We start from the raw sequence: 22884 nt of genomic DNA on the forward strand, positions 1-22884 counted from the left end.
GTGTGAGTGCCGTGTACGAACGTCCGATTCTGTGATTGTGTGTTGGGGCCAATCGTGTGTGTATGTGTGTAAGTGTGTAATTGTTTTGGCAGCAGAATATACAGTATGATTCTGTGTGTTTTATGTAAGCAGGGTGCTTGCATGTGTGTGAATGTGTGTCCATGTGAGCGCTTCATGTGTGGACTCACTGTGTGTATCATATGTCATGTGTCATGTTCAGCACCTTATTTTGGAGAATTAAACATTAAAAGAGGCCAGATTTCTCAGTTATTGGATCCTAAACTTCCTAAAATGCAAATCTGTGTGTTGTGATAAATGCACATCTTTCAAACAGAACTATAAAAGCTTCTTCAGAAACATTATATTAAGCTATATATTTGTTTTCAAAATATCAAACATCAAAATATTCACCAAACCATCTCCACTGAAGATCCGCTTCCTCAATCTGGTGTTGTTGCAACCCAGCTCACAGTTCAGGGAAAGGGAATCAACATAAAATCAGATGTACTGTAGTTGGTAAAGCAATTTATTTAGTAGTATTGAGGGAATCTAACTAAACAATGGTACGATTGATAGTGAAAAGGCAACAAAAGGAGTGAACAAGGTGAAACGGATGCTTGAATGAATCAAAAACAGAGTAAAACCAAACAATGGTTCAAACTTATAGGGAGTTAGTACATTATGTGTCTGACCTAAAACTGACAATAAATAAATAATACAAATAGAAGCGTCCTTGTTCCCAGTGAATGTGAAATGTTGCACAATCACTGTCCTGAATGCAGTCCAGTCCTCAAAAGAATGACTACCTCCATTTACAATCACAAACCACCACAGTTTCAGTTCTTTCAGTTCACACTCGATCAAAAATAAGTGAAGAAAAAAAAAGGTTATTACAGTACGGTGGCCCAGAGGGCTCAACACACAAACATGCTACACAAATTTAGGAAACAGTTTCCTTAATCACCAGGAACTCACAACACAACACAACAGAAGTGTTTCTGGGGACGCAATAAAGTGATGGACCTGGCTAAAGACTAATTTTAATGCTAACAGCACATTGATATATTGATATTGACGTTGATTTATACCAAACAAACTCACCTTATTTTCAAGCGGCACACGTGTCCTCTAATGGATTTAGTTGTTTTCTGAGCCTACCTCTGGGCCACTGTAGATTTTTCAATTTGTCAGTACAAACTAATTTCAGTGGATACAAAATGTTGAAGTTCAGTGAAACTCAACCACTTGTCCTATTATCTGCTCCCTTGAAATCTCATAGCAGCAGGTTGGATGAGGAAACTCTTATTTCTTACACGGGAGCTTCTGTGTTTGCAAGTTTCAGGCTGTGAATGCGAAATGGGGAGGCAGGTGTGAAAACAGGCGTGGTGTTTTCTTCCGCTCTCAGCAAACTGAAAAGAGGTGAAGCGCCGTTGGAGGGTGGATGGGATGAGGACAGGGATATAAATAAATGAATGGAAGTTAGAGTGAGAGAACACAGGAGGGTGGAGGAGGCTAAATTGGACACGCAAAGCTTTTGATGCGCGTTCTGACTCGGTGGACCTCCTGCTGCGCGTGTGTGCGCTCGCCTGTGAACGCTGTGCACGAAAGGAAGCATCTCTTCCACTGGCGCGCTCGCATACACAATCCACACTTCTCTTCTTCACTTTTCTTCTTTGCACATGCACAGGCGTACATACACAATGCTGCCATCAGCCCCCGGAGGAGGGCTGCTGAGCTGACGGAGATGCCATCTGTCTCTCTAATCAAACAGGAATAGGAGCCTGTAATAGTGGATTAACGCGCTCCTCAGCCGCCGTTGTGTGTTCAGACATCCAGACTGTGTACCTGTCCTTATCTCGCCACGACAAACACTCCGATTCAACCTCGCGAACAATGCGTGTATGGCGTTTTTATCTGTGTTCATATGGCGTGGAGGTAAATTTGCAATTCATCAAACACCTCTTTGTGTTTTCCGTCTATTTTCTTTTCTTCTATGAGTCACATATCTTCATCTTCTTGTCTGGTTCACCTGCACAGACACACACACACACACACACACACACACACACCTGTTGTAGTCACACGATGACACCTTAACACAGACATCCAGCTGCCTCCACCTCACAGCTTGGCAGGTCTAGTCAGGGTGCAGAGTCTCAGAGGAGAACCGCTGAGTGTGACGTAATGAATGTCAGAACAATATTGACCCCGGCAGGCAGGGGGAAGTTCTCGCAGCTGGGAGCACGGAGCAGCTCTGCACACTGGAACTAGGGATGGATTCATTTACTGACTTGTTTAACCCTCCTGCTGTCCTCCTGGGTCAAGGAAGGAAGGGCGAAAGGAAAGAAAGAAGGAAGGAAGGCAGGAAGGACAAAGGTAAAGAAGGAAGGAAGGAAGGGTAAAGGGATAGAATGAAGGAAAGAAGGAAGGACAAAGGGAAAGAAGGAAGGAAGGAAGGATAAAGGGATAGAAGGAAGGAAAGAAGGAAGGACAAAGGGAAAGAAGAAAGGAAGGAAGGACAAAGGGATAGAAGGAAGGACGAAGGGAAAGAAAGGAGAAGGAAGGCAGAAAGGACAAAGGGAAAGAAGGAAGGAAGGAAGGAAGGCAGGAAGGACGAAGGGAAAGAAGGAAGGAAGGACAAAGGGAATGATGGGAGGAAAGAAGGAAGGGAAAAAGCAAGGAAAGATAGATGGAGGGAGGGAACAGATTGGGTCAAAAAAAAAGGAAGAAGTAAGGATGAAGGGAAGGAAGGGAGGGAGGCAAAAAAGGATTGTGGAAAGAAGGAATGGAAAAGGGAAGGAAAGAAAGATGGAGGGAGGGAACAGATCAGGTCAACTGGATCAAAAGAGGAAGGAAGAAGAAGTAAGGAAGAAGGGAAGGAAGGAAGCAAGGGAAAAGGATTGTGGAAAGAAGGAAGGGAGAAAGGAAGGAAGGAAGGAAGGAAGGAAGGAAGGAAGGAAGGAAGGAAGGAAGGAAAGAAGGAAGGATGGAGGAAGTGAACAGATCGGGTCAATTGGACCCAGAAGGACAACATGAGGGTTAAGGACGTGTCAGCAGGGCAGAGGTCAGCTGACACACTGGATGTTGATGCATCCTCTCAGTTTACTGTTTAATCCATTGAGAAAACACTTTAAATTCAAAACGATCCTCTCGTCGACTCAGCACGCGAGAGTTACAATGAGTATAGCGAAAAAGCAACCGTGTCACTTAAACTACATAAAATATGATATGCGTGAGAAGAGCAGGCCGTGTAAATGTGTGTAAGGTCGGGCAGGAGTCATGTCGTGTGTGTATATATGTGTGTGTTTCTCGTCAAACATTAATGAGGTCTGCTGTCGCCGCACAGTCAATGGGGAAGGTTAACTTCGTGTGACACTTCCATGTCGGCTGACCTGCAGGTCGCTGAGCAGCAGAGTGAGTCACATTAAACATGATACGTCTGTGGCCGGAAAACGTGTAACTTCTTAATGTAAAACATGAGATGTGAGTGAGGAGATAATATGAGCTGGAGAAATGTGTTGTAGAAATATAACTACCTGACAAAGTGGCTGCCGGTCGGGCGGTTATGGGCTGAGTTGTACAAACCATTCTGGAAACATAATTGGAAATATTTTATCACCTCCGTTGCCCTTCTGGCTCTTTAACGTTCAATCAGTCTGTAATAAGGTGACATTTGCCGGCCGCGGGGTGCGTAAATGTCACATGTTCAGTGGGGTGATTCAGCAACAAGCCGCGTGTAGTGTTTGTGGTGTGTCTGCCAGTTGTTTTTTGCTCAGAGGGGAAATCAAATTAGATGCAGCACAGGTACTTGGTGCTGGTAATAAGAGCCTTGTGTGTGTGTCTTCTCTCTGTCTTTCAGATCATTGTCCTGTGGAACTGTGACAAGCCTCTCCCCGCAAAGCACCGCTGGCCTCAGACCTCAGTGCCCGTCATCGTCATCGAGGGAGAGAACAAGGTGAGCTGAGACACACAAACACACATACACACACAGTGTAACACTCTCCTCTCTAAGGTGCGATCACTATCATTTCTAATTACATAGCTCATCTTATGCATATTCTCAAACTGTAAATATAGTGTATCTTGGCACATTTTATTCAGTCTGAGAGTTTCGGCGAGTTAATGAGTTTCGATTTGTGCTGCACTGATTCCATTAAAGGACAGTTTGTGCGGTTTTAATTAAAGCTCAATAATGGGAATAATATACACTGGGAAGAAAGTGTGGCTGAAAGGCTAATGCATACTGTTAGGAAAGATAAGGACGCAATAATGGGCGAGTGCATATGCTAGCTGTTATTTATTTTAATGTATTTACCGCTGTTTATTCCTTATGTTAGCCATGACTAAATATCTAATTAAGTGGGAGAAGTGTCAAAAAATCTCTCTGGAGAAATAAATTACAGTAGAGTTGTAATATACAATAATAATATGCAGAACAAATATGCCCCGCAGACAACTTACAGCATTTAATTACATTTAAGGTTTAGTTTTTCTCTTTAATGGAACTGTTTTAAAGTGTTGCTATAGCGGCTTAGACAATGTTAACATTACATGCTGTTTGCTTACAAGTCCAGAATAAACATTCAGAGTCAAACTCCATCCCTTCACTCACCAAAGCCGTTTCGAGCTGTGTGGAAAACCAGTCTCCGTGTTTTAACTCCTTCATTTCTTTTCTTCTGCTGAGGTTAGCATGCTAACCAGTTAGCTATGGCGGGGTTGGGCTCATCTCATCATCACTTTCCGATACCGAGTCACTGTAGCATCCAGGCTAAAGAGCATGCTCACAGGATGTAGCCTATTATAGCTACAGTAGGACTGTCCATAGACATATATACTACATAGACGCCGCATTGGCTGTGGAGCGACGTGCCTACAGCGCCGCCATATTGGAACAGGACTGACAGAGGCATGATCAAAAAACCCCAAAGAATTAATGTGATAAATCTTTTAAAATGACGTATTTGGTTTATTATTATTATTCTAAACTCCTGTAAATTGTAAGAAGAAAAAAAAAACTTATCAAAGTGTGGGTGAATGTGTGAATATGGAAAAAAAAGATACAAGTTATGTCAGTTTTCTCAGCATGTCAGCAGCTGAGAGATGTTTAGTTTCTTCCTCTGCCTGTATGACTGGTTCTGGAAATATTTCCTGTTTTTGTTTTTGTCAGTCAACCTTCAGTCAGACACAAACCACAGCCCTGAGCTCAGTTTATTATAAAGTTCATATTAGACTTTTACACTCTGTGGAGGGGTTGACCTCCCTGTGACTTTTCCTTGTACAGGTCAAAGGTCAGACACGTTGGGTGACACTCACCCACTAAACACTGACCTGAGCTCAGTTTGTCATTTTCAAAGTTCACAGTTAAGGTTTAGTTTTAGGAGGAGGAGGAGGAGGAAACAGGATCTGGTTGCTCATCTGTATTCCCAGACAACAGACTCATCCTGTGCTGTCGTCTCCCGCTCTCCCGTTCTCGCGCTCGTGAGGACTTAACTTCACCTGCCAATCACAGGAAGTGGTTTTCACATCAGTGTCAGTCACCCGGCGGTAGGCAGGGTTTATGGTTTACCTCTCCCTGTGGCTCTGAGTGGTTTCTCCCAAGCTGTCAATCACAGCGGGAGGGATCTGTGTGTGTGTGTGTGTGTGTGTGTGTGTGTGTGTGTGAGTGTGTGTGTGTGTGTGTGTGTGTGTGTCCATGAAGAAACAGAACAGAACAGAACAGGCGTAGTGTGTGTGTGTGCGTGCATGTGCATGTGTGTGCCAGGCAGCCTGTGGTTTGTTGTGGTTGTGGCGGGCTCTATGTTTACCGTGGCGAGCCAAGCTGTGTTCCTCCACCCCACAGAGGGAGAGAGAGGGAGAGGAAATGTTTTTCATCCCTCTGCCTTTTTCCCTTCCACTTTATTCCTTATCTCCTCTTTCTCTTTCATCCTGTTCCTCACTCACAGATCTTCTCTTTATCATTTCTCTTTCTTTCATCATCTCGTCCCTTCTCTTTATCACTGTATCCCCGTGAGTTCCCACAATGCACCTCCTTCCCCCCCTTTTTTTCTCTCTCTGTGCCTCTCTCTTCTTTTTTTTCTTTTTTACAATTATTTAGATTTGCTCATATTTTATCTCTTCAGTCAGCAGTCGAATCTTATTTTCTGAGAATATCTTTTTCTTTTCCTGAAGTCACATACAAAGCCAGGAATAAAATCTCTCAGAGAATTCCTTTATTTATTGTTGAGGTAAAATTTCACAGTGAAAATGCCAACAACAAAAAAACATCTCTAAATTTTTAAGAGGTTCAGAGATGTTGCAGTTACAGCCATGACTGTCCTTCACTATATGTCGTTTTAGCTTCGCTGTATTTGTCATTTACTTAATAGTACAGTGTACAGTAAATGTGATTAAATGCAATTTACCTTGACTTTTCTCTCACCTTTTAAAAAGAATACATATCAACTTCAATCTGAAAAGAAAAACTGACCTCCTTCGGTGTTTTTTTTTCCATTTTCAAAGCCATTTTCTAATAAATCTTTTGAACTACACCATACACATCAATACTGTCTTTTTCTGTAGAGATTATTTCTCTGCACAATGAAGCCCAATTTGTTAATTTTTTTAAATTAAAATCACATGACATATTCCTACACTGTACATAGTTTATTGACATTCAGTAATCACACACTTACTGCTATTGTATATATAGTCAGTAGAGCCCTGAAAGAGTATTATTAATCTGCCACTAAAAAATAGTTACAACAAATACACTGTTCACTTCCACTGACCCAATTTTTCTAAGATGAAACCATTTAGCCTACATGAAAGCTATTTCTAAAGATTTGCATCTTCGGGAGGAACAAACGAGCTCCGGGCTCTGCGACACAGACGTGGTGGCGTTGTTAGCTTTGGTATTTTCACAGGATTTGTTGACAATACAGAAAAAACACAGATCTCATCCTCCAACCAAAACCCCTATTTCCCCCCCTTCTGTCCTCTCCGTGTCTCTGGCTCTGGGGCCAAAAAGCAGCTTTATGACTGTTGGTTTAAGCCGTGTTAGAATCCCAGCAGCAGTGCCTAATGTGGTTTACACACCCTGGTGGTCCTCCTCTGTCCTCGCTCCTCGTGTCTCCTCCTGGCTGCTGCCGCCGCTGCTGCTGCTGCTGCCACTGTCCTTCAGAGAGGAGGTGAAGTGCTGGAGGCAGATTCCTGCACGACGAGCTCACATTCCTGGAGAGCAGCGCGAAGCCCCGGGCTAATACGTCGCACTTCTAACATTACAAACCATCTGAGGGAGGGGGGTTCAAACACCGGCCCCTCTCATCCTCTTCCACGTTTTTTTTTCTTTCTGTCTTTCTGTCACTTTCACCTGTCTTCTTCTCCCCCCTCCTGTTGTTTCTCAGTATTTTACATGTTCTGGTAGAAGAAAACATGGAGCGTTGTTTTGTTTCTCTCGTCGTGCCCACAGGATGTTGGAGCTTCAGTGATGAGAGCGAGGGTACTACTGTCTCTCCTCTCTCATCTCTCTCCCTCCTTCTCTTCATCCGTAAACACTGTCACTGTCACTCCCTCACATCGGCTCTTTCACCCTGTTGGAATATGAGCAACAGTCAAAACATTCGGCCAACGCTGTTTTCAGAAACTGGACCGACAACTGACATCAGCCTCATCAGCTCTGTCAGGACTATGCTCATGAAGAGGGAGCAGTTTCCCAGTTTAAGCAGCTAAAGCTTTGGTTGTTGTTGGGGTTTTTTTGTTTTTGTGTGTGTCCTCTGATTGGCTGATTGATCTATTGATCTGATCACCTGCAGTGATTTCCCTGCAGTAGGTTTAAGTTTACAGAGCATTCTGATCACTGTTACCTGCAGGACTGAGTTATCCACCTACCTACCTATCTGTCCATCCACTCATTCATCAGTCTATCCATCCATCCATTAATCCTTTCGTTAGTCTGTAAAACATCTCAACACCTACTCAACAACCAAAAATGTTCGTGGTTCTCTGACGACGATTCGCCCTGAACCTCTGGTCATCCTCCAAAGTTTCACTTTTGTGGATTTAAATTAAATGTCTTGAAAACTAATGAACAGATTTCTTTGACTTCTGTTCCACACAGAATGACAATGAGGTCCTTCTGCATCTCAGAGTTTATTTGTTAGCACATCGTCCTCGGATGTTATTTGAATTAAAGCCCTTTAAACAGGATGGAAATGTTTATTCAGCCTCTAATCACTATTTGTGGTCATTAAATAACTATGTCCATGTGAGTTCAGTTTTACTTCGTTTATGCTTCTAAATTGGTCTGAAATAAATTAGAAAAAATCTGTCATTTTAGATGAGATGAAATGAAATGTATTGATTTCATCAAGAGACTTTCAAAACGGGAGAAATTATGAAAATGTTTTCCGCAACAAGCCGAACAGATTTTTGTGGAAACAATTAAGAAAATTAATAAGTGTGAATTAGTTGAAGTTATTTCTGAATCAGTCATTTAATAAATGCAACAATCACCGATTAGAAAAAAAAAAAAGACAATAATAAAACTCTGCCAGCAACTTTTTCTGATGTGCAGATTTGCTGCTTTTCTCCATTTTATTTAGCTGTGAATCTCAAAGTTCATCAGCAGATTTATTAGAGCCAGTTTCATTCATGGACTCGTGTTGAGAATGTGAACAAAGGGAATCGAATCACCTCCAATCATTACGACGTTTAATGAATTACTGACACTGTCACTAACTCTAATGGACTGATGCAGCCTGTGGTTCTGGCAGAAAGTCACTGCTCCTCTAATAAACCAGATTCAATGCCTCCTTTCTTATCATTGTAAACTGTGACTCTTTGAGCTGCTGACTGTCGGCCATATAAAAGGTGCAATTTGAAAAACATCACCTTGGCCTCAGGGAATCTGTGACAGACGTTTTTTTTTTCTTCTTTTTTTTTTACCATTCTATGACATTTTGCACAGTTAACGGTTTATTGGTAATAAAGGTAATCATTAGTTGCGGCCCTGGGACGGATAACAGGCTTTACACAGCTTATCAGTGCAGCCACGTAGACTTTTCTTGTATTTTCCTCGGTGTTGTGCTGCTGCCCTGAGCCGTAGGAGTGATGAAGACCTGTGGAGAGTGAGGTCACCCTGCTGGAGCGCAGCAGGCAGACAATGCCAGGTGTTTACAGAGAAAAGAGGTCAACACTGACTATTCTTAAATGTAAATGTAACGACTTTTCAGTGCAGGTGGTGTTTTAAAAGAACAACTATTCTCACACAGGCCTGACCTTCAGAGCTGTGCTGAATAACAGAGTAACAGGGGTTTCAAGGCGTGTGTGCATGTATGGTATTGTGTATCTGGATGTTTTGTGCTGCTACACCCATTAAAGCTATGTTTTCATTAGATGTTTCTCGTTTGTGTGGGAGGTTGTTCGAGTTCGAGCGCACATCCAGTTTACAACACAGACACACACATACACACTCTGTCAACAAGAAGCTGCTGTTCTCTCATCCGAGCGCCACAACAGACCAAAGACTTCCCATCTAAATATCCTCAAGACGTTGATCTTTCCATCTTTCCACCCACCAGGCCCTGGCCAGCCACCATCACTCTTTCTGCTTCCAGTAAATATTCAAGGACTGTCATGTGTTTTACAGTTTGGTTTTCATCCACCATTAAATATACTTATTCTGTTTTCAACAGTGGAGGAGGAAAAAAAAAACTGAAAAGTAAATTTGTGCCATATGTAGGACACATGACTCACAGTGTATGTGTCTGTCTGCATTTATGTGTTTGTATTGATCTGGGGGAGACAGACAACTCTGCAGCAGTAATGGAAACCTGCATCAGCATTCTATCACTGTTGAAAACAACGGGGAGCAGCATGCAGTAAAGAGGAGGATATTGGCTTTTCTCCTCTTCTCTGTGTGCTGCGGTTTGTTGATGTCGTGCCGTGTCTCCCCTGAATCGCAATGAATTTGGGAGGAACCATTAAAAATGCATATAGTAGATAACTGGAAGCAGAGGGAGTTTTTATTCCATAGTTTATCTTGAGGTGAAGCTCTCGATCTAGTAACGGTAGAGCCACTCTCCGGCCTGTGAGCTTGGTGGATGGATGTAGGATGTAGGATGTAGCGTCTCTGACAGGTTTTTTTTAAGAGAGGGCTGTACTACCGTCGCCATCTTGGCTGTTCCTTACGCTGCCAAACTTCTGGCTGGTCCAAAAATGGGAGGAGCCAAGACTTAGGTTAGACTGTCACTTAAAGTGGCCCCAGAATTATGCAGAACTTTGACAAAAATTGAACAAGTGAGTTACGTATACCAATTACACAAGAAAATAAATAGAGCAGAGACGTTTTTTGTACCGGGCTGTAAATGTTTGTTTTGTTTTTTTTGCAATGGATTTGGGAGTCTATGAGGAGTGACTCACTTTTGGAGCCAGCCTCTAGTGGACATTGAAAGCGGTGCAGTTTTTTGTTCTTCAGTATTGGTTTCTTGTTTCAGCTTTGGAGGTTACCGCTTGGCTATACTGAATGTTTTAGCATGTTTCAGCCCAAGATAGCTAAAACCAAGTGTATACCATTACCTGAGCATCAAACAACTCAGGTTAGCAGCTAGCCTGTTGACAAAGTGGAGCATATAACAGCCGAAAAGCTCATTAAAAGTTGTTGTAGAAGGAATTTAGGACCAGAAACATGACTAAATGAATCTAAATTGAAGTTTTTGTCACTCTGAGTTTGCATGTGTTTAAATAGCCTATCAACATACTGTAGAGGAACACATGTCAGTGTTGCATCTACAGCATGTTGCATGTTTAAACCTTTTATATACAGTCTATGGTTTAAACACATACAATTGCAAACAAGCTCAGCAATAATGAACTCAACCTAGACAATTGACTTGGTTGTTAAGAATGCAGCCATCCACTGATGTTAGGCACAATATCTTATAAATGAAAAAGAAACTTGCATGAAATGTTTCCATGGAAACATTAATATCAAGTTCAATCAAGTCCAATGGAAGCTGTCATCTGTGTGAATCAACACCTCCGCACTGTTGCTTTGGAAAACATGCAGCGTGTTGAAAACGGGGACACGTCTAAAACTTCAGTCTGAAACAAAGACTCGACTTTGTTCCAGCCATTGTTAATGTCCCCATCCAAACAGATGATCATGACTTCATGCTGGTTAAAGAGGTTGTTGTAACCCTTTGTGTTCTGACTGTTATTCTTATCCCCCTCTTTGCTCTGTGTCTCCCCCTGCAGGTGATGAGCAGTCGCTTCTTGCCCTACGAGACCATAGTGACCGATGCTGTCCTCAGCCTGGACGAAGACACCGTGCTGTCCACCACAGAGGTATCTTTAATGTGATAAACTAGAGTAGAACAGAAACATATTCTCCCTCTCTGTGTCTTTGTGTCTCTGGCGTCTGGTCCTCTTGAGACAAAACAAAGTTGCAAACTTTCTGTCTGTACCGAATTCAACCCTCTGATTGCATTTTCTCTTCTTCTTTTTTTTTATCTTTCCTTTTCTTTGTCCCTGGTGTTTTCAAGTTATCGCTCTGCAGCTCAATTCTTAAATCTCTTAAAGCTACTCTAACTTTCACTCCCAGAGCCTTGCTGCTCTCCCTCTCCGCATCTGCCTTCATTTCTCCGCCTTCATTTCATTCTCTCTCTCTCTCCCTTTCTTTCCATTTTCTACTTCACACTTCTGGCGCATGTAATCGCACTGTACCTCTCCAATCCCCCATTCGAGAACAGCACTGTTATGGGCATTTTTGTTCCACATGCTGCCGGGACTGTTGCTGTTTTTTTTTTTTTTTTCTGGGGACACGTTTTTTGGCGCGGCACCATGGGAAGCCAGATGCTGCTTTGAACAGTGCAGAATTAGATCTCATAAAGGCTGTTTGTATGGAGGATCAAGATGGCAAGGCAGAGCTGGCAGTGAAGGGAAGATCCAGCCCCCCCTCCCAAAAAAAAAAACCAAATCGACCCGTCTTTCTCCCATGAAGACATTTTGGTTCATGAACAAAAAGAATCCCTGAAGTTTTAGAAGCGAGGCAACATCAATGATGGAGCAAGTAAAGAAAAAATTAAGAGTAAAACACAACGACAGATCTCTGAACAGACTCCCTGTCATATAAAAGTGCTTGAAAAGTGACTTAAGTGGAAATGCTGGCCTCTCACTAAGAACAAAATCTTTGTTTGGTCCTTCTCTTCTCTCGGCTTTGTTCACCTTTCAAGTCAAGATAGTGAGCGAGAGGATTGTCCTTCACAATAAAAGTTCTCCTGAAAGAAGTTTTAGCACTTCTTGAACAGTCATTCCTTTGAAAATAAGTGAATATGACACCAATATCCTGTAGACTTATAACAACGACGCACCATCAAAAGAAAATCTTCCTGCAACTGTAATATAATTGAACCATCTTTCTTTTTTTACTTGAAGGAAAAAAAACGACAGCCTCTGAGCTCTTCTTCTTTTTCCTTTGGGATTTCAAAATAATGTTGTTTATGTTTTATGGTGCTATTTGACGTGAGTATTATATGTATATATAAGCATCCTCTCTCAATACAGGACAAAGCTGTAAATTGTGGTGTAATGCAGAGTGGAGTCACTGAGGCCTCTGTGATGTTTTCATCTAATTATTTGATTGAATGCTTTGATCGCCGCCACAGAAGTTTGCTGCAGGCAGCTGCTTAGGAAAGACTGCTTTGTGTTTGATGAGGTTTCGCCTCTGCTGTATTTTCACTAAAGTGTGTTTGAGTGCGCAGTTCCTTTGTTAGTTCTCCCTATAGTTGCTCTCTCCCCCCCCCCCCCTCTCTCTTTTCTTACACAACATGTACTATAAATAACTCAGAAAGCTCACATCTCAACGATACTAATCATAGCGAAATTTCATTTCTCAACGTTTTGTCTTCAAGAGTTATCTCTTGCCAGTTTCATCATTGTTTTGTTTTACAATTTTGGGGATTATTTTAAAGCAAATATTATGCAGTGTGAGCTATAAGCTCAATTATCGCAGTGGTTGCCAGGTTGGGAAATCCCTTCAGCTGGTCCATCCTTTATATGTATTTGGCAATAGTGCAGTTGTGAAAAATGGAAATCCATTAATGAAAGAATACATAATGGGTTCAGGTGAAATAGCTAAACCATATAATATGTGGTTCATATACAGAACAGCCAGCTAAATGGTGAAAAGTCACGGATAAGTGGTTGAAATAAAAGCTTATTTTAATTGACAGTGATGAAAGGGTCCTTGAGCTAATCTGATGACATGCTTTTGGTAACTGCACCATCAAGCGGTACCCAACACGCATCTACGTAATAAATTAATAAATGTCCCAAACACCATGTTTTGCATCATGATGTGTAAACTTCACATCTTTCTCTGCCCAGGTGGACTTTGCCTTCACTGTCTGGCAGAGTTTCCCAGAGCGCATCGTTGGTTACCCGGCCCGCAGCCACTTCTGGGACAGCAACAAGGAGCGCTGGGGCTACACATCCAAATGGACAAATGATTACTCGATGGTGCTGACCGGGGCCGCCATCTACCACAGGTACGATAGTTAATCAGTCACCTTACCTTTTTTTTCTTTCTATTTTTACCTCCGTGTGAAGCACCTTTGACTGTTTTGCTCTGCGCTGCTCTTTTCTTTCATGCTCCTTGCCTCTGCTCTGTTCCCTCTCTGTTATACGGGGATCACAGCTCCACTCCGCTCTGCTCTCCAGTGTTCACTCGTCTTTCTTTTGATACAAAACTTTGATGCAGTGATCTGTAGATTTTGAAAGTAGGTGTGATGTTCAGTGTAGCACAGCCTCGGGAAACAGTGGGTATGTTTTATCCCCAAAAAATGTCAATTTGTCTGCTGCACGACGTTCCCGCGTTTAGTTAAACTACAGCCCTGTCAGCTCTAATATGGCTTCACTCAGCTGTGATGGGAGCAGTCCATTAATCTGAAGTCAGCCAATCACTGGAGCCCAACGCTTAATCACTTTCAATAAGTCCATCATTCAATCCATCCAGGGACGTGGAGAATTAGCCGGTTGCTGCACCCAGAGTTTAAACTGAGGGCTTCAACCTGGAACGTAAAGGTGTCTAACATTTGTGAGCGTGTTAAATATGTTGGGGGGTTTTTTGGTGACATATTCTTGAATGAGCAAATCACTATATTTTATTGGTCAGTTATTTAGCAAATTTATTTTTGAAGGGGGATTATTGATAACATACAATGTCAGAAAATACTTAAAATGTCTTTCTTTGATAACCAGTCTAAAACCCACAAATATTACAAGTTTAAAAAAAAAAAAAAGTAGCAGATCATTGTATTTTAGAAACTGGAAACAGGAAACAAACTAATATGAAATATTTAATTGTTTAATCTATTTGGAACAATAATGAATTTGATGTTGCATGTTGGCAAATTACATTGTGGTTTAATGTCTGCACTAGTAGGATGAGTAGGAGAGGGAATCAAATTTGAATTGAACAAAATTAACTTCCATCACAGTCTTGTAAATGTATCAACAAACCTCACCCAGGAAATTATGTTGCAACATGCTTTAACCTTTTGAGTTTTAGCTTTGGTTCTGGCTTCTGTGCCTCATCATCATCACCTTTGTGAAGACATATTTCATAAAGAGGAACTATGCCAGATTTTTTACCTTAATTAAACAGCTTCGGAGTAATTGTGATGGTTAAATGACTTGTTACGGGGAGAATGGAGGCTCTCTGCCTTCCACCTGCCGTCTCTTGGCTGAAAACCAACCTGGCAAGATCAGCGCCTCCAATCCCACTACGACACAAACACGCCCCGTAACCCGAAATCTCTTGTTTATGACAGATAAGACTACACAAATATACACATCGTGAAACGTATGTGATATATAACGTTGCCCACCACTCCATGGATTGCCTTCTCGTCAGCTACGTTGTGTGCCATAAGGCTCGACACACTGTCTTCTCTTTTCTTATTCTGACTCATATGTGTGGTACCTTTTTTCCAGGTATTACCATCACCTGTACACCAATTACTTACCCACAAGTCTGAAGAGTATGGTGGACCAGCTGGCCAACTGTGAGGACATCCTGATGAACTTTCTGGTCTCGGCTGTCACCAAGCTGCCGCCCATCAAGGTCACACAGAAGAAACAGTATAAGGAGACCATGATGGGACAGGTAAGAGCACTGAAACTCTTCTCACACCTCATTCTGGTGGATATTTTTTAGGACTGATGATTATTATCCAAAGCCCCAGCTCCCAGTTGAGTGATTTGGTGCATTAAATAACCAAACTTTTATTGATTTGAACAAAATAGCCATTTTACAACCTTGAATACAAAACACTCATGTTATATAATCCTCTTTTGATTTTGTTCTGCCTTGTATAAGTCGTGATTCATGCTGAAGCCAGTGTTGTTTTCTTCCCTGAGTGTGTGTCATGGCCTTTCAGCTGGAGAGAACCCTTGCTGCTTTATGAACAGCATGAATTATTCCCTTAAAAGTCTTTTGTGCGACCCATGGGTAAATAGGACAAGTCACTAACAGCGTAGAGCCAAAAACAGAGAAAAGAAAGAGTCGTGTCAGTCTTAAAGCATTACGTAATCATTTTTCAGTCTGGATCCAGCCTCCCAAACATAGAATATGATCCAGCTGATGATTTATTGAGAAACGTTAATGTCGGCGGCCAGCCACTAATGGTTTTCTCTTGTCACAGTGGATGACTGTATATCATGACTGAATGAAACAATGCAGATTATTGTCATTGTCAGTTTTTTTTGTGTAATATTACGTCTCCTTCCTGCCACTGACATAAAGCAGTGTTTGTTTTATTCTGGTGTCTACACCCACATCCCAAAAGGATTAGAGCTCTACACTTTCCCTGACCCCACCAGTCACGTTTCAGATATTTAATTAATAAGTGGATCATGACTCATGAGTGGTGTTGTAGTGATAGTGATGTTCATTGAAAGATATTGCTACTTATTCACCGTTTTTAGATAACTATTTATGATTTTACCAAACTTTTTCAACTATTTATCATCATTTTCAGTTAACTGTTTTTCATTATTTTCAGACAATTATTTCAACCCCATTAATTTGAGCTATTTCAGCTATTTATCAACTACTTCTTCAATACTTTAAAGAGGAACTATGCAAGATTTTAAAACAGCTTTGGAGTAATTGTGATATTTAAATGAGTTGGGTACGAGGAGAATGGAAGCTCTCTTCTTTCCACCTAGTGTCTCTTGGCCGAAAACCAACCTTGTAAGATCAGCGCCTCCGACCCGGTGTCCCATCTCTTGTTAATGTTTCACTCGGTATCACTCCACAGGTTGCCTTCTTGCCGGCTTCATTGAAAACAAATGCACATGGTTTAGCAGTGAGTTTTTTTTTACAGTAAAGATATGCACTCTGAAACTGTAGGGGGAGCTCTGTAGAGGAAAATAACAGACCAAAACAGCAAATAAGTGACCAACTTGCATAGTTCCCCTTTAAGCTAACAGTTCCAAATATTACTCCACTGCTCACTCGCCAACAAGATTTCATACACTCTGAACTGCAACTTGTAGTTTTCAGGGGTTGCAACAGACTCTGCAACTTGAAAAATAGGTTACTGTGAAAATGTATTTAAAGATCAGCAAAACACTAATTAGTAATCGTATGTGGATTTTCAACTCCATCCTAAATCTTTTTCATCTTTCTCACTTATTTAGTTACTCAACAAACTTTCCACATACCCCCCCTAACGACTACAGAAAACCCTCTTATAAACATTATGGTTCGAGAATCAGTGATGTTTAGAAATTATTATTTATAACAGTGACCACAAGACTAAACCTGTGCTTTTGTCTTTTCTTCTTCCTCCTGTTCTTCGTTCCCATCAGTCTTCGAGGGCTTCTCGCTGGGCTGATCCGGACCACTTTGCCCAGCGACAGACCTGCATGAACAAATTCGCCAGCTGGTTTGGCGCCATGCCACTGGTCCACTCCCAGATGAGACTGGACCCGGTCCTGTTCAAGGACCAGGTTTCCATCCTTCGCAAGAAATACAGGGACATCGAGAGGCTCTGACAGGACCGGCGCCCCCTCGGGGGAGAACCCACGCAGGGGGAGGCGCGAGAGACTGACTCAGTGGAGAGTAGAAGGAGTAGTCGGACTACAGCAGGATGGACGGGGAGCGACACAGCTCTGTCTTCCACTCAGCACATTGCCAATGATCACAGCGCCGCTGCTGCCAGGACTTGACGCGGGAAGGGATGAATAGGTAACAAGCAGATGGCATTTGGATTTGAACAACACAAACAAAAAACGCAAACACAGACAGGACAAAGAGGAGTACACAAACTGATGGACAAGCCAAACAGTACTGTATGTTTCGCAATTGTGCAAACACGCAGCACACACTACTGACGACGAGAACTCTTGAATAGAATATTTTTTTGTACAACATGAACAAAGGACGACATTGACTTTCCTGCTCTTTCGGCACATGTACAGGACGGTAGAAGAGGGAAGGTGTCCACAATCGCGAAACCTGGCAACCCCAACGCACCGCAAAATCCTACCAGTCGCCCCTAGCAACTCTCAGTCTGCATCAGGATATATAATACTGGACTCACAACCAAAATGCTTTGCTTTACAGCCCAGCAAATCCTGTTCTTTAGTTGGTTTCATTTCATTGTACAGATCAGCTCTTGTCAACCCGTTTGAATCGGAGCATCATCATCTTTTTTTTTTTTTCTTTCGTAAGACAGAAAAGGTTAACAGCAGTGTCCAACCTGTTATTACAAGGTTTTCATAGAAAAAGAAGCCATTATCTCCTTATACTCTCAGCTATCGACACACATCCTTGAGCCTCAAGTCTGAAAACATCACATCTGTCCTATCCTCGGCTCATTCCTTGATGTGCTGATATGGCTTTTTTAATGGTCTATTTGCTTCACTGTTATCACTACGATAAGTTAGAAAAACATCTCGTTTCATATCCCATTTTCCTCTCATGCCCACCATGGCATTTGTACTTTTTCTTATCTTTTTTTTTTTCCTCACTTGCTTTCATCGTGTTTTCTTTTACCCCTTCACAACTCTCTACTTTCACTCTTCTGTGTGTGTGTATGTGTGTGTGTGTGTGTGTGTGTGTGTGTGTGTGTGTGTGTGCGTATGTCTTGTGTGTGTGTGTGTTGTGTGTACAGAGCCTTGAAAAGTTGGCTCATCCAACCATAAGCTCAAGCGGAGTACATTTTCCCTTCGTCGGAATGAGTGAAATGAACATTTCTGGATGAAATGGAGCAGAACGTTGCATTCTAACCCAAACTCGTTTCACCCATCTTTTTTTTTTTTTCCTTTAACTTCCTGCACGGACTCAGAGCACTATCCTTACAGGGAGAAAATTTCAGACTATAGCAGGTCTTTAGTGACCGGCATCATTTCACAGGAGTGTCGCAGAGAGATTTTTTTTCATCAGTGCCATACTGACATCAGGGTCTGCCTTTAAAATTGTTTGTTGCACATCACGTTGCCTACATCAGTCTGAAATGCCTGACACTCTCGCGTTGAAATATTCCAGTCATCAGTCCGATGTGGCTCTCCTGCCACCATTACTTCTCTCTTTTTTTTCCCTCTCTCTCTCTCTCTTTCACTCTCTGTCTCTTTTTCTCTCCCCCCTGTGACATATCAGAGAACCTCAGCGCCATTAAATTGACAGAAGGTTTTATCCTCCATTTGTCAGGCAGAGATACGTTTGGGCTTCAATTAGGTAAACCTATTTCATTTGGAGTGCTGTTTTATTCCCGGGGGACAAGCTGTTGATGAAACACTCTAACATTATGGACCATTGTGTTGTGAAAGCAGCGACCCACAAACATGACCTGCTGGCTAATGCTAGCCTTGGGAGGACAGCCCCCACCCACCTTCTCTCTCCTCCCTCCCTCCCTCCCCAACACACCCTCCCCTGCGGTCCTGCTTGTCCTTTTTACTCATAAACAGCTGCTCATATCGTTGTCGTAGCCACATAAAGCTGCCTGGCATTTTGCACCTTAAATTACCTTGTTGGTATCTGACAAACCCAGATCAAAATGCTAAAGCAGGCTCTCTCTCAACCTTTTTAATTGATCGCTCAAAAGAGAGAGGCTGTCGGAGAAAATGGCTGGCTCGTGGCGAAAGCTGCTGCGCGCCGTCATCAGGTTCTAGGCCGAGAGCACAGACAGTCCACACACACACACACACACACACATGCATACAGACGCACACATTTAGTCTGCAGACACTTGAATGAAAGCAGCGTGCTTTTAGTGGCCTTTCTGTCAGGCAGGCGTTCAGCTTAATGTCTCAGCCAAAGCTTTTCAGTGTGTGTGTGTTAATCAGTAGCTGTCATCAACATCCATCAGTATCAGTGTCACACATTCAATGACATTTTTTTTTTTTAAACCTTTTCATTTGTTTATGTTTTGTTCTACAAAGACTTTATGTAAAATGTATTGTAAAGCCTTCACAGTGTCAACAATGGGGATGTTCATGCTTACAAGTGTTGTATCCAAAGCTACAGGTCATATCAAACCAAGCAGAACTATCATGTTTTTTTTTGTCCTCACATAATTGTTTTGAATATAATGTTCATATTTACATTCTGGGACTTGAAGTTTGGATCATAACTCTTTTTGTTTTGGCCAGGAGAGATTTATTATCAGTTTTATGATCACAACAAAAAAAGTTTTCGATCATCTGCAGTTATGTGATTATGGGAAAAAAACATACTTCTCACTTGATCTGCATCTGGTCCCCATTTCATCCTCACAGAACCATGTTGTTTGAATCCATATCAAGTCTATTATGTCAGATTGTTTGAATCACTGTTGTTGATTATCTCAAGAGAACCACGTCCCCCAGCTTTGCAAAAAAAAAAAAAAAACTAAACAAAAAAAATGAATAAAAAAAAACAGCAAAAGAAAGAAAAGTAAAAACACCACCCATTTCAAATCCCTGCAACTGTCAGCATTGTACATAGACATATATTTATTTTTTTGGGAAACAAAAAGACTGTGTACGATTTGAGATGACGTGGCGAGTACGTGAAACTGATCCTGCATCGCTGAGGGGAGTTAATGGTATTTATTCATTTTATTTTTGACACACTGTGCACATTAATCCACAGATGCCAATATACAAGCTCATATTATGTTTTTCAATGTGCAGTGGTTTTTCCGGGGAAACGTCCATCACATTCGCTCCACTTTCTCATACGAGACTCCCCCAAGACACACACACAGACAGACAGACAGACAGAGAGAGAGAGAGGAAGAGAGATAGAAAGAGAGAGGGACTATTTTCAGCTTCGTTGTAGTGCAGTCTCAACTCCTGAAAAGATTGCATACACCAGTGATCTAGAATTGGATTGGGCCGCACCATCTTGGCTCTCCACGGGAGTCAAATTGCAAAGTCCCAATAAAGACTACGCCAACTGAAACATGGAAAATAATAAGCAGCTGGGTCCTCTGTACCAGATGGAAACATTTTCAGATTCGGCTCCTAACATCTTCCCCCCGATGCATTACAATAATGGGTCTGGGGCTCTGACACAGTTGTGTTTAAATTGCCTCTTTCACAGCCGTGCGTTTCAGGTCAGATAAACTTGGCGACAACAACCTGTCCCATCTTTCAGTTGGCGTGCAGTACAGTGTATCATCATCATCATCATCAGAGTGTGATGGATGTGAGTGAGGCCACAGGGAAAACCTCTGCACCCACTTGGAAAAAACAAAAGCAAACGCCTGTCATTTGATCCGGAGGAATATTATGCAAGTTGCGCTTCACACACACACACACACACACACAGATGGAAGAAGGTTTACCCAAAATGTGCCAGGCAGTTGGTGTTTATAGCGACGGCGGCGGCATGTGTTCTGGAAACTAGTCTGTTCTTGATTTGTGCCTTTTATCAACATTTGAGTTCTTGACATGCCGAGCACGGTCTGTCCCAGGCGGTTTTCCAGTAGACGGGCAGCAATAGCACCATGTGCAGCGGCCCCACGAACGGGCCCTGCCTTCATACACTGGATGAGACACAGCATTCCATACTTTTTATCACAAACAACCCCCACGCCCCCCTCCTCCCGGTTTTCATCTTTGTGTTTGGACACTGTTGCTAGGGCGACCACGCATGACCACTTCCTGTTTGGGGATTATTTATCAAGCGATATCAAGCTGCATCGCGTTTAACCAATCGGCACTACTACAGTACAGTACAGTAGTACTGTTGATCTGTAAGGACTCGGTCAAGCCCAGCTGTCCTGATGCCTTCTCCTCCCTCCTACCTTGTAATTAACAGAAGACTTTTATAGAGGTCACAAATGAAATAGATAAATGCCAATTTTGTAAGAATGATTTATAAAAAAAATAAACTCATATTTGATGATAAGTGGATATCTGTGTGTGCTTTTTTAACAGGCTGTTTACTATGGAAAACCTTGTTTTCAATGGAAAACCTTGTTTTCAATGGAAAATCTTGCTGAATTAGTTTCCAGTGAGGGTAACATCCTCATCAACTTTGTTTAGATTCATAATTCTGTTTAATTACACTACACTCAGAGCCCACCCGAGCCTTGATTTTTGAGACAAATAACTAATCATTGTCTGAGGGTTGAAATAATCAACAGACACTGATGATATTATCTGTTACCACAAAAATGTCATACTTAAAAAAAATAAAACAAGCTTTTTAGTTTCTGACAAACTAATGTAGTGACACTGAATTAAGACCGAAGTCTTAATTCAACTTCTTATTTCCTAACTCAGACCTGAGAGAGAATAGCTGCTGTAACTAAATACATAAACAGAGCAAGCTAATATAATTTGTGTGTTCAAAAATATGCGGATATGATTCCGATTTTCTTTTTCCATTTTATAATATCTAATTAAAGAACATTATTACATCAAGAATAACTTCTCTCATATTACAGAAAAACAGTTTACATTATAAATTGACACCGTTTTGCTACAGATACTGAAGCGTAACGTACTTTTGAGTCAGAACTGGTTCAAGACGCGTTTGGAAACCATTCAAACTACATGACACAATAGAGCAGAAGCACAGATTTGGTTGTGGTTTAATGACTTTTATCTGAAATCTTAAAAATTTGCCTGTGGCGGTCAAATACGGAAAATATGCTTCAATTTGTACTAGGGTTGCAGATAGCAATGTTATCCAAATCTCGATATGGCCAAGAGCAATATCCAAATTACAGAGGAAGTAACTGGACAACAGCTTCTATTCCCAAGACGTAAAGGTTCATGTTTGTTTGATTCAAGACCCAACAGAGACCATCAATCAAACATTAACTTTGTATTAATTTAAAGTGATAATTAAGCAGAAATTACAACTTTTTCTATTCGGCTCAACCTTTTGCCTGTGACCTTTCACCTCTGAAAATTAAAAAGTTGATTCAGACTTTTAACGTCTACATTATAAGACACTTTGTCTGAAGAGTCTTAGTTTTGTTTTGTTTTTTTCCTGCACAAACAAGCACACTGACAACGTGATGAGAGGCTGCACTGTGTTTGTGTTCGCTCCTTTTGTGCTGCTGCTCACGCTGTCAACATTAGAGCGGACCCCTGCACATTTGTATTCACTTCATCATTTGCGACAGCGTGTGCATGGACAAGTACTCAGGCCCTGACCTCGGCCTCCGCTGAATGAGAACACACTCCAATTGTACAGTAATAATAGTCCCACAATGCTGCGTTGCCCTCGGAGATATAATAACCACCCCTGTATTAGACCACTGAGGAGGGGTTTATTAGTCACTACTCACAGCATTGATTTTTTTTTTCTCCCTTCTACACGCTGAAAGCCTCCTCACTGCTCCAACGATGCATCTGTCCTTTTCTGTCTCCCTGAGGACAATGGCCTCATAACACATCTTA

The 22884-nt window shown here is 41.8% G+C and overlaps 1 protein-coding gene and 1 long non-coding RNA gene across 2 annotated transcripts in view; one reads left to right on the forward strand and one right to left on the reverse strand.

Annotated features, from left to right (window-relative positions):
* The window catches only part of ext1b (exostosin glycosyltransferase 1b), a 115387-nt gene extending 95462 nt beyond the window's left edge, over positions 1-19925 (forward strand). The window contains exons 7-11 of the mRNA XM_085791240.1: positions 3860-3955; positions 11233-11322; positions 13363-13523; positions 14971-15142; positions 16852-19925. Coding sequence (XP_085647366.1) covers positions 3860-3955; positions 11233-11322; positions 13363-13523; positions 14971-15142; positions 16852-17037 — 705 coding nt within the window. The 3' untranslated portion in view covers positions 17038-19925. The remainder of the gene's footprint in view (positions 1-3859; positions 3956-11232; positions 11323-13362; positions 13524-14970; positions 15143-16851) is intronic.
* LOC146978511 (uncharacterized) lies at positions 19620-20046 on the reverse strand. The gene is made up of 2 exons (XR_015037088.1): positions 19927-20046; positions 19620-19873 (listed from the first exon to the last, which is right to left on the reverse strand). It is a non-coding gene; the product is annotated as an uncharacterized LOC146978511 (long non-coding RNA).
* Between the last annotated feature and the right edge of the window lie 2838 nt (positions 20047-22884).

Source organism: Trachurus japonicus, chromosome 11, assembly GCF_045865225.1.
Source record: "Trachurus japonicus isolate A0001 chromosome 11, Traja_1.0".
Taxonomy (NCBI): Eukaryota; Metazoa; Chordata; class Actinopteri; order Carangiformes; family Carangidae; genus Trachurus; species Trachurus japonicus.